Raw genomic sequence first — 13338 nt, forward strand, 5'->3', positions numbered from 1 at the left:
AGTGACCACTTCCCCATCTTCCTGTCACTCCCCCCACCTCATGCCCACGGACACCTGCCCAGATGGATTTAAACAAGGCGGACTGGGAAACTTTCACCTCTGCTGTCACCATTGATTCTCCCCCACTCAGTAACATCAATGAGATGGTTGAGCGAGACACCAGGACTCGTTTCTGCGGCGGAAAACACGATCCCTGTTCCTTAGGGTGCCCCAGGTGAAACACAGTACCTTGGTGGTCGCTGAAAATCACTGAGGCAATTAAGGAGTGTTGGCAGGCTCTACAGCGACATAAGCATCACCCAAATTACCGGCTCCTTTTCCCACCTCAGAGGTTCATCTCCTGCATTGGCGGCCCAGGTCAGGGCTTATGATCACAGTTCATACCCAATCCCTCCTCTGTGAACTAGAGTCCTTTCCTTTACCACCTCCCCTCCGGGTCCATCTGCATACACCTACATGGTGTATCACTAGGCCGCGGCTTCATCTGGACCTTTCACATGACCCTAAGGACACAGTTACTCCTGTGGCTCTCCACTGTCACTTCCTCTTGATTCTTGATGTGTTCAGGGGCTCTGAAGTGGTTTACAATGATGGCTCGATGGCTGATGGTCACATCGGCTTTGTCTATGTTCACAGAGGCCATATTGAACAGTATTCCTTGCCATGATGGCTGCAGTGTATTCAGTGCAGAACTGGTGGCCATATCTCATGCTTTTGAGAGCACATCCATTCATGCCCTGGTGAGTCATTTCTTCTCTGTACCGACTCCTTGAGCAATCTCCAAGCTATTGACCTGTGCTACCCTCGCCATCCTTTGGTAGCAATTATCCAGGACTCCATCTATGCTCTGGAATGGTCCAGTCATTCCGTGGTGTTTGTGTGGATGCCAGGACACATTGGAAGCCCAGGCAACAAATTTACTGACACGCTTGCCAAACAGGCTATGCGGAAACCGCTTCTGCAGATCGGAATCTCTGAAACTGACCTGTGTTCAGTATTATGCTGCAAGGCTTTTTGCCTTTGGGAGAATGGCATAGCCTTGGTATGCACAACAAACTGCGTGCCATTAAGGAGACTACAAGTGTGTGGAAGTCCTCCATGTGGGCCTGTCGCTGGGAGTCATTAAGATTTTGTGACCAAGGCTGGTGTCTCTGTTTTCCTTGCCAGCTGCTGCCAGACGACAGGCATAATTAATTCCAACATGCTAAAAAACCTTTTGTTTGTTGCACCCGGTTCTCTCAGTGGCTGCTGGAACAGTCTCTTCATTGTGTTGAAGAGACTGTTTCCCATCTCTTGTCGCCATTTCTCTAAGGGGTACTATTATTCACCAGATGTTCAAAACGCTGACAATTAACAGACCCCTACCTGTCTGCACTTGCTGTTGCTGACACGGGACACATCAAGTGTACTGTGCTAATGTGTCTCACAGAGTGATTATTAACTTGCCATAAGAAATAAATATTCCTTTTTGTTTACTGTCCTTTCTTTGGTCTTGAAATATTTTCTGTAGTTTATTGATTTGTAAAGATATTGAGTACACAAAATGAAAATGTAAGATGGTATTTTATTCCAAACATAATATTTTTCCTACACTTTTTCTTCTTTTTAGGTTTGTTTCGAACAGTGAAGATTAATCTTTCACACAGAGATTTACGAAAAACTGTACATGGTATTTTAAAGACGTGTAACTTACCAACTGCTTATGTAGAGAGGATACCTGAAAAATCTGACACCACAAGTCCAAATGAATTCAAGTTTGATGCAGTAAAATTTGAACAGAACGATCCCATGTATGGAAGCTACATTCTTAAAAGTAAAATTAAAAAAGCAAAGGAAACAGAAACATTAAGGCAAGTGACAATTTTTTTGAAGACAATATTAATAGAGTATTAAGGTGTACATTAAAGGAAGAAACAAAGTGTAGGAGTCAAAAGATGAAGAGAAGATGAAAGTGGAAAAAAAGATGTGCAATAAACAATGTACAGAGTTCATTCAGCATGTCATATGTTATGTTGCTGCTCACTACAGATTGCATGTGTTATTTCTTTTTTATATATGTGTGTATATTTTAATTTATTTATACGTACATCAGAATACAGATGTCATGTATTTCTCTTCAATATGTTTTCATACAGCACAAGCATGTTAGCTTTGGTAGAAGGTACAAATTATTGTTAGCTACTGCAGAAGGTGATATTGATGATTGTTGATGTGTTTACAGTTGTAGGAAGTGGATACAAGGTAGACCTTTATACTATAAACACAAGGAAATACAGTTCCATGGGTAAAATTCGTATACTTTTATTTACAATATGTACACATATTCAAGCAAGCTAAAGCAAATATTTAACTTCATTTGTTGCATTCACAATTGTTGGACTGACTGAATACTGTCATTGTTTCTCCGACTAGTCATTTTTAGTAATTGAGGATTGTGGCACAGGCTTCGAAGGCAGTCTTCCAAGGTTCATAATATCTTCTGCGCCAGATCTCTGTGTGTTCTGTCTTATAAAGAAGTGTGGGAGGATACAGTTTGCTTCATTGAAGGCATGGCTATTAGCAGTGACTATCTGCATTTCTTGCACCACATTTTGGTCTTGCAGTGAGTGATGGAGATAATGAAATGAGCGAAGCATCCTCTAGCATCCAGCCAGAAGTTAATACAGTTGGCTGATTTTGGAGTTGTGGACTGGCAGTGTCATGTGTGGTCAGCATAAATGCTGTCAATCCCACAGCCAACTTAAATGATAGAATGTGCATAAATTTGTCAATATTTGTTTATTAGACCATGTCCATCATTTAAATATTCGCCAGAGTTTCCTGAATAACAGCTTAATCAGCTGGAGAAACTGCATTGTATTCAACATTCAGTAACAATGTCAAACTGTGGTCACTTTGAGAGCGGCTTCTGTTCAACTGATCTTCTGATCTTAAATAAAACCCTGTTTTCTGACATTTGCATTTAATGGTCCGGTTGGCCAAGTTCCTCATGCATGCACAGAATATGCCATACACCATAAGGTGACTTGCAGGGTGTAGAGGTAGACATTGAACTGGGCCATGTGGCAGGCAGCCTGTATTAGCTGCTCCTTCTCCCACTCCTGCAGCATTTGAATAGCCTGGTCTATAGCCTTTGTACAGTCCCTGTCCCATTACCACCATAATCCTTACTTCTCACTGTGAATACTATGTGACTGTACTCAACATTCACCATCCCCACGACCTTGCTGTCATGAGGCACTATCTTCCCTATGTTGTCCTGACATTTAACTGGTTGCTTGCATGCCACATTGTTATTTACTAGCAAGATTGCTAACTCACAAAGCAATATAAAAATACCACAGGGCTATTATAGTGTGAATGACAGATGTAGAAACAGCCAAGTTCATTTCGTCAGTTTGAGCATCTGGAGTGGGAATTAGAAGTTATCCATGGGTGCTGATGGCCTTCCCATATCCTTTACACACAGTATCCTGCCCATTTACTCTAGGAATAGACTTCTTGTTCCATTTTGTCTTGTGCCACTAACAATCTCATTTCCGCTTTCAACTATCTAGCATACTTCCCTTAACCAATATCACTGAAGCCTGGAAAAGATCAGCCTTGTCCTTTTCCAAGGCTTTGCTACTTCTTGTTGTGCCTTGAGGAGATATACTACAAAACATCCAACAGTCATCATCCAAAGTTGTTTTCTATCAACCATCTAACCTACAGAATATTCTAGTTCACCCCTTGCCAGGCTGCTACCTGTTTCACACTTGATGATGATCATTATCTTATTAACAACTCAGGACAGGACTTTTCGAATACACTCATTCATTGCCTCCTACTGCCATCCTGTCACAGCATCTACAAATATCCCACCTCATCAAAGGTAATTACGTTTGGAAGCATCCATTGCAAATAATAGATGTGCACTTTTTATGTAGGTATGACAAAAAGTCAGCTGTTAACTCCATTGAATGACCATTGTCAAACTGTAGCTAAAAACAAACTTACCCATCTAGTTAATGAACTTGTTGCACCTCATACCATCAATGCCTTCATCAGGTCTTTCAATAATTGTGTCATTAAGATACCCCTCTACAACATAAGCCTCTCTGAACTTTGCAGGTGGGAATGGTTCCTCCACATCTTCCATTTTCACAATCTTTGCAATCCTCATATCTGCTTCCTTCCCACTCCATTGCTTTTACTCACCTGGTATTAGAGTCACCCCCTCTCTCTTTCAAATTAGGTTCTAAGACTTGCTTTCTCTGCTGCTCCCCTTAACCATTAGCAGATAGTTTTGTATTATACAATGAGTTCCCTTTTGTTACCAGTAACAGTGAAGCTTTTACATTTGATTACTGCTCCATTGTGCTTGTGTCAGCTTCTAAAATTATTTTAAAATATTTCTGTAGCTGTTGATTTTGCATTTTTTAGATATTTTTGCCTAGGATGAAGTTGTGAGTATGTGATCAATGTGTGGATCTCGCATGTCTCAACAATACAGATACCTGTTCTGTAGTTGCAATCACAGCAAAGGAGAATCTGTGTAGATGTCCAGTCAGATGGTGCTCAGATAGGCCATATAATGGAAAGTTTTGTAGAAGTTTGAGGCAAGTTTTCTGTGTACTTTTGGGGGTTCTAACTTCAAATTTTCTAAGTCCCACCAAAATTTTGCCCCAAAAATAGGCCAAAAAATGGAAAAAACAGGAAAATGGTACCTTTTTCGGTTTTTTACTTATAGCTGCAAAACAGCGCTGTTTTCAGCATGCTGACCATTTATAAAAATAAAGAGAATAAAATTTCCCACAAAACAGATCTCATTGATGTTTTTGTGAGGCCAACTATGTGGTGTGTAGCACATTTGAAGTTGGTGCAATTTCAAAGCGGTTTGCTTGCTGTTGTCATCATCACAAACATCACTGGATACTGTTATTCTACATCAACATCCCAACCCCATCTACTGTGGTCATATGTCACATTCAGTCAACTGCCAGATGATACTCCTAGCTGGAATTGGTTCATGGAGGAAATTATCAAAGATATACCTTACCAATGAACCTTCATTTGTACGAAGTGTGAAGAGGATGAAACTTGTTTAAATTTTGTTTAAAATTATTGTATTAATAATATATCATGATAAAAATAATTATTATTATTACCAAATGCCAAACAGAGCTTAATTATTGTCAGTATATAAGTTATTTGAACGTCTTTTAACTGTAGGAGTGATGAAAGCTTTCATTTTGCCATTTGAGTGAACATTATAGATGGGAAGTTGGGTTTTGATGGTGGCACCCAAAATTGTGGTAACTTCAACATGCACTACATGCCATATAGATGGTCTGATGCAAAAAGTCACTCAAACCTAATTTAAGGGAAATTTTACACTCTTAATTTTCATTCAAAGTCAACTTTGTTGAAAATTACTTCATTTCCAAATTAGGGATGAAAAGATCTATTTATTCATTCCTCTCTTTTTTTTTCCTCCTAAGAATCACTATGTGATTTGGCTGTAGGTGCTAGACTAACATGATTCCCTAAGAGGGGCAGTATTTCCAATGTGCTTATGGGGTCATATGACTACAGTGGTACTTGGAGGGTTAAATGATGTGTTTGGTGTATGAATGTCATCCTGTGATCTGTTTGGTGAATGCATCTTATAGTTCCAGATTTCAGTGCTCTCTATTCTGGCAGATGTAAATGTTGGTAGATGAATGGCCTATTTGAATTTCTTGTGTGGAAGCGCAAAATAGTTTGTGATATGAGTGTCATCTAGAAGGCAGCTGATCATACTAAGAGTGGTGCCATGCTGAGACTGCTTGTGAGACTAGTGCTGTGTAAGGTGGCTGTCAGAAACACATCATCCCTCTCTGGAGGAAGGGGGGGGGGGTTGTCTGTGGGGTGAGTTGCATCTTCCACATCCATCTGGTCATCACTGGTTGGCTACAGGTGGGCCTCACTGCTCGAGATGACACTGGTGGTGACTGCTGGCCGCATTGTAGATACCCCAGATGGGCAGCTGCATTGAAGTCTTCTGAATATGAACAGTGTAGAAGTTCTGCCTATGTGCAAATGAGCATGTTGCAACTACATCTGATTGCTCTTGCATACTGTGACACTATGAAAAGTTTTTATTTGATACATGAGATAGCTGAGCTGCTGTATGTCTTTGCCTGGTACCCATACTTTCTTTCCAGATTTGTACATTGTAACCAGTACTGGATCATTTATTTTAAAATACTTTTGTCTTAACTGTGATTAATGCTCCGGCCCTAAAACTGACATTAAAGTATGATTCATATCCCCATGTAGCTTTCAGCTGGAGATTTTGCTCCATCTAGGGTGATTCTGTGCTGAGAAAGAAATAATGACAAAACATTGTCTTTATTATACTACTGAGTGAGCTTTGTCAGTTGCAACTTGAACACCCATAGAAATCTTTCTGCAAGTTTGTCAGCTTTTTGACAAATAGGTGTGGTTTTAAAGTATGAAGAGCCTTTCTTTTACGAAAAAGTCTGAGCTCTTGAGAAGAAAATTGATTGTCTTTGCCAGCAACTATTGCTTTCACAGTCCTTCAGTGGAGAAAACCTGTGACAAATTGTCAAGGATGAGCTGACTGGTATTTTTGACGTACGTGGAATTTAGTGAGCATCAGGTATTAACACTCTATCTATACCTATGCAGTAGCAGTGCCCTCTGACAACATGTTTGACATGGACTATGCCCTAGTATCATTTATACAGCATTTGAAGTTCTTTTGGATCTAAGCACTTCCAAAAAACCATTCGTGTCTTTACTGATTCTGGATGCACCAGAGTGACACCTTGTAACTGTGAGAGTGTGTCTCATACCAAATAAGATTTAATTTAAAGCTGATTAATCAACTTTCCATTTATAGGCCACTCCTTCTGAATGGACTGTTTAATGTTAGATAAAACTGGAACCTTTGACACATGCTTTGCAGTTAAGTTAGAATTCAATTGGAAATTTTCCACAGTGTCTTGACTGACTGAATCTAATGAAAAAATACATCTCCTGAAAAATCAAAATTTTTGTCCTGCTCAGTTGGCAGTTGTGAAAGCAACTCTGTATTATTCTGTTGCACTGTGGTGCTAAAAATTATTTCATGGTCATAATTGGAGAAAAGTAGTGCCCTCACTGCAATTGTTGAGCTGTCCCATGGAATAGTACTATGTGGTTGAAAAATATCCACAAAAGCCTTGTGGACTGTGAGTAGAATGAATTTGTGGCTGTAGATATGACACTTTTTAACAGAAAAAATAACAACAAATGCTTCTTTCTCAATCTAACTGCAACTGTCAGTGTTTTTGATGAAAATGCAGCTGGCCATTTAAAACCATATTGTCAGTGCAACAGAGAAATGCCAAATTCCATATTTTGATGAATTGGCTGCTATTGTCAACGTTTTGTGTGTCATATGTTGTTAAACATTTGGCACTGAGCAAATTTTGTTTCAGGTTTTTGAATGCATGTTGGCATTCACTGTTCCAGTTCCATTTTGTGCCTTTGCTTAATAATTTGTGAAGTTGTGAAGTGGTTCACTTACAGGTGCAACATGTGGGATAAACTTCCTATAGTGACTTATTTATTGTAATATGACACTTAATTGCTCAAAATCTTTGGCAGGAAGCAGCATTGGCCTGATGCTGTGAGTAAACAGAATGTTTCCTAAGTATTGTACTTTATGGTGACAGAGTATGCATTTGCTTTTATTATATTTAAAATCTGCTGCTTGCAAAATCTTGAAGACGGCTTCCATATCACATAATGGCTGGTCCGGAAATATGCCTTAGAAAGTGATGTCATCCAGGTAGTTCACAATGTAAGGAGACTTCCTATTGTGTGTTGTCATCCAATGGTATTTGTACATAGGACTCCTTGAGGTCAAGTTTTGCGAAGTATATGGTCACCTTCACATCCCCCCCTCCCACACACATGCACTAATTCAGACATCAGTTCTTCTGGTTTTGGAATTGGATAAGATTCAATGATAAATTACACATTTATTGTCACTTTGAAGTTTCCACAGGTCCATAATGTGCCATTTGGTTTCTGTACAACTACAATTGGTGTTGTCCAGTGATTGGTGGTTATGGATTCTATAATACCATTCAGTTTTGACTTTATTCTGTAATGCAAGGGAATTTTGTGTGATTTGTAAAATTTTGATGCAGCATTCAGCTTCAGCAAGATGTGTGCTTGATAATCTTCAATGCTAGTTGTTGACTTGGAAAAAAGTTATCATATTTTTGCAACACGTGTTGCAGCTTTAAGATCAGAATTTCAGGATGAATCTGATTCACTCTTTCATGAATGGAGAAGCCAAATGCATGGAGGAGATCAAGGCCCATCAAATTTGTTGCATTTTGAGAACTGACAACTATGAATCTGGCCTGTCTGGTTAATTGCTTATGTGCAACATTTTTAATGAAACTGATGTTTAACTGGTACCTGTTGATCGCTTTAGCGAAATAGTGAACTTGAAATTCATGTAGTATCAATGATTCTAATTTCTTTTACATCTGTAGATAAATCATAGAAATTGACAAATGTCAATTTGAAATTTTGATGGCATGTTGTTAACATGAAGTGTTACAGAAAAAGCCTTATCATTTACTGAAAATATCACATTCATATTACATTATCATTGTGAAAAATTATTGATTTGTGCAGATTCATTGTAAACCTTATTTGAATTTGAATTCTGAATCACTTTTGTATTCCTGATTGTGAGTGTGTTATTTCGTTGCCTGATTCATTTAGCGTTACACACCCCTGATAGATGCCCTGACTTGTGATAATGATTAAACTGTTTTGAAAGAAACAATATTCTCACTTGTGATTACCCCGCCATGTGCACAAAATTTTTATTTAAACCTAGAGAATCTGTGTATGAAATGTAGATTCCATTGTGATCTTCACGTGCCTTGTGACTTGTTGGTGCAGCTGCCCTGATTGTGTGGCTGGGCTGCCTGTCTCTGCACCACAGTCATCTGTGAGCATGTCAGTTAGTACTTGTGTCTGTTCATATGCCCATATTAATGGCAGACAGTCTTGCAGAGACAGATTAATCAAGATAAGCAGGTCTTTCTTTAATTTACTGGCTGCTGAGTGCGTGGTAAACATATTTTGAGAGAGAGATTCTGCATATGATGTTTTATTAATGAAATTTTTGCACTGAAACTTATACTCTGTAGTTAAGCCTTGTAACTGTGCTATCCACTCTTTGTAACCTCAGTTTGTTTTCTTATAACATCAAAGAAGTATGCTTGGCAGCTGAAACAAGTATTTGAGACTAAAAATATGATTACAGTTTATCTTCAATTGCTGAATAGGACAGAATCACTTGGTCAACTTCTGGACATAGTTTTTTCACTAATTGAAAGATATCTGCACCAGCATTAGAAATAAAGAAGGCTTTGTCATCTGATACCTGATATATGATGAAATGTTGTTCTGGTATGAGAGTATAATTCAACCAGGCTTAAAGTTTCTGGTCAAATGCCAGAAATAGCTCTTGCATATTGAGAAGTAGTTATAGCAGGAAAACTATTCGCTGCAGTAGTTCTGTTTGGACCATGTCTGAAAAATATAAATCAGAACACTATAGAATATTCAATTAAATCTTCATGAAAAGGATTTGGGGTTAGCAGTTTCTACAAAGATCAGGAATCAATTGAATAGCTAAACTCAGTTATTGTCAATTACCACAGAAAATTCAATGCACTTGTCCAAAAGTTGTTTGCCATATAAGATGTACTGGCAGAAATCCTTTCTGAAATCCTCTTGAAATTTTTGCTTTCATTTATGGCACATTTCCTTGTCACTAATTTATGTAAAATTGGCAATATGCTGTCTGCTTTTCCATCACAGCCAGCTTATGTTACATAGACCAAAAATAGGTGTCCAATGCAAAAGTAGCAGGAAGCTACCAGTAATCCCTTACTGCAGGAAACCATTGCTATATGAAAGTGGCCTCCTTGCACACTAGTGACAGCTTCTCTAAAACAGAATCTCTAATGGCACCACATAAGCACAATAACAATCATTTCTTAAAAAGATGTACATCACAAAATATACTCAGCTTTTTCTTTGTGAGAAGGATGGCACTAATGGAACTAATGTAATTGAAATTCAGAGTGTTTAAGTTCAGGCTCTTGGTAGGTAAAAACCCTGACTGTCACTTTGACTTCTGTTCGACACTCAATGTAAATTGTCTGACATCTGGAGCTGTTGAATTTGAACTGATCAGAGTGGCTGACAAGTGAGTGATAATTGCTGGAACTGGCTGATGAGAATTGGCCGATAACTAGCTGTGTTGGTGTACAGCCACTTAAATCATGTATTTGGTGTATGAATATCATTCTGTGAAGTATGTGGCGCATGCATCAAACAGTTTTGGGTTTCAGCCCTCTGTCTGTGGCAGATGTAACAATTGGTGGATGAATGGCCTATTTGAATGTCTTGTGGGGAAGCACAAAACAGGTCCTGGTATGTGTGCCACCTAGGAGGCGGCTGAATGTGCTAAGTGTGATGCCATTTTGAGACTGCCTGTGAGAGTGTACTGTGGCTGGCAAAGGAGCAGCACTGTGAATAGCTGAAAGTAAGGGGAAAACTCCAGCTGTTATGGGAATCGGAATTTTGCTGTCTCATAACGTATATGGTCAATTGATTTAGTCTACAGGAGCCTTGTTAGCTGATAACTGCAACAGATTATAAATTTTTATTATTATTTTATTAGTATGTAGTATAAATATTTATTACCATATGGTTCCATAGTATGAATTTAATTTTTTATTCTGCTCAGATTGTCAGACCATCATTAAAATCTTCTCAACAGCATAATAGCATTTCTGTACCAGAGTGCTATATAATTTTCTTTTTATTAACTAAATTTCAGCCTTTGAAAATTTGTGACTCTGAACTTTTTGCATATTTTTATTCCCGTATATTGTGGGGTCCGTGCAGAAAGTGGAAGTGTGTGTTTAGAGAACATGAAACTTCCTTTATTTGTAGTTTCATATGTGTGCTAGAAATTATTTAGAAGAAACAGTTCAGGATTATTATTTTTTAAGAGAATTATTTCATGTAAGTGTAATGAAGAAACACATATTTTTGGGTCTCGTAATAGTGGCTGACAAGATTCTTTTAGCCTTGCATTGCACTTGTTTCTGCAAGGTTAGTACTCTCAGCATGTTGCTAGTATTTTCCCAAAACACAATATCGTATCTTTTCAGGTAGTCTTTGTGGGAGGACCCTGATAGATTTCTGTCCAATTGCATTTATAAGAATTTGACATGTTCTGCTTCATTTTGTTCCGGTCTTCTGCACGAAATATGCATATCATTTGTTTTAGACTGTTTTATCTTAAACTGCAACAACGGCATTTTTTAGTATTTAACTTTAGGCCTTTGGATGGAAAAAGACATCTAGGTTTACTAGAGCATTTGTGATATTTTCAGGGAATTGTTCTGTATTTTGATTTTCCATCAGTGCTGATGTATCATCAGCAAATAAAACTGAATGATACTGATATGTTTATGGTCCCTCTGCTTTCTCTCTGTTTGATACAGCTTATGCCACGGTATAGCACTACGCGTAATTCCATACTCTTGGGAAGCTGCTGCAACTGTTTATGCAAACATCCACTATTCCAGAATATACAAACATAAGATGTTTCAAGAAAATTCAAGAGATGAGAAATACTAAATAACAAATAATTGATAGTGGTCAGGTCTGAACTGGCAACCCACAGCGTGCCAGCCAGTGATGCTAACCATTGTGCCACACTGCATGCACCATGGTTCGTGACATTGCTCCCTCTCCTGGAGAAGCATCAGAAGTTCTCACTGAAGCCATCTACAGCTCCCTTGATCTCGATCTTGTCAATGCTTCTCTTTATAGCATCATCAGGGACTACTTGCATTCAGATCATGTTGTCATATCATTTTCACGATGATGAATATCAGTTGTAGCCCCTCCCATCAATGCTTCGTATTCATAAGTGGGGTCTTCAGTGTCCTTGAACAAGAACTCCATTGTCAATCTGCACCTTAGTGCTTCATCTGAATGATATAGGTGACATCTCTGCACCTTGTCTTTTTTATGAAGAGTCATAAACCTTCACTTCGTTTGTGACATCTGATAAGCGACAAAGTAGATGATAGGGCCCAAAGTAGTGTTTTAGTAACTTTTATGACAGTCTTGCATTCAGCAAAGGTGTAAAACTCTGTATAGGTATTGTATTGTATTGTATTTTTTATTGGTCCTGTTGTCTACATAGCAGCTTATGCATAAGACAGTGGACAAGTCAAGTTATAAATATACAGGCTGAAAGTAATTTCAAGGCATACATATTTAAGGTTACAATAATACACTTTACACATAAGTATTTATATAACACATTTCATAAATTTAAATATTCTTCAATGGAGAAAAAGCAGTGATGCTGTAAATATGACTTTAGATATTTTCCAAATGTATTAACCTCAGTGAAAGCTTTTATGTTTTCAGGAAGTTTGTTATAAAGCTTAACTCCCATGTGAAAAGTACCTTTTTGGCACAGTGCTGTGCTGATTTGAGTCACATGTAAGTTTCTGTTTTGTCTGGTAAAGTACTCATGTATATCACAGTTTTTTTGCAGTCTCCAGTCCTTGCCTATTACATTTAATTTAAAGAACAAAAGGGTTTCCATAATGTATACACATGGTAATGGAGGAATAGCAGATTTCTTAAACAGGGGTTTACAAGAGTCTCTAGGCTTGCACCCAAACAAGATTCTAATGGTCCTTTTTTGTAGTTTAAAAGTGCTATTAGCTGTTTTAGAGTTTCCCCAGAAGGTGACACCATATCTAAGACGAGAATGAAAGTACACATGATATGCATTCAATACTGTTTTCTCACTGCAGCATGATTTTAATGAACAAAGAAGGTAACATGTTTTGCTCAGTTCTGCATTGATATATTCAATATGCTTATTCCATCTGATGTTACTCTGCAGCCAAAGTCCCAAGAATTTGGTTTCAGTATTGTTACCAACTGGTTTGTCATTGATAGAGACTGATGGGATAAACATGTCCTTGTTAGAAACATTGTGGAATTTTAGAGCAATGGTTTTCTTACTGTTTATTACAAGCTGATTACTCTGTGCCCAGCTGCTAAGTTGTTTCGTGACCATGCTTTCTGTGTGCTATAACTGTTCATCGTCGTCTCCTTTTAGTAGAATTGTGGTGTCATCTGCAAATATGATTGTTTTTTGTGCATCAACATTTAAGCTTGGATCATTTATGGGGTCCCAATACTGATCCTTGGGGTACACCATATTTA

General features: G+C 38.2%; 1 protein-coding gene across 1 annotated transcript in view; it reads left to right on the forward strand.

Annotated features, from left to right (window-relative positions):
* The window catches only part of LOC126162499 (T-cell activation inhibitor, mitochondrial-like), a 318261-nt gene that overhangs the window by 116793 nt on the left and 188130 nt on the right, over positions 1-13338 (forward strand). The window contains exon 4 of the mRNA XM_049919047.1: positions 1610-1850. Coding sequence (XP_049775004.1) covers positions 1610-1850 — 241 coding nt within the window. The remainder of the gene's footprint in view (positions 1-1609; positions 1851-13338) is intronic.

Source organism: Schistocerca cancellata, chromosome 2 (assembly GCF_023864275.1).
Source record: "Schistocerca cancellata isolate TAMUIC-IGC-003103 chromosome 2, iqSchCanc2.1, whole genome shotgun sequence".
Lineage (NCBI taxonomy): Eukaryota > Metazoa > Arthropoda > Insecta > Orthoptera > Acrididae > Schistocerca > Schistocerca cancellata.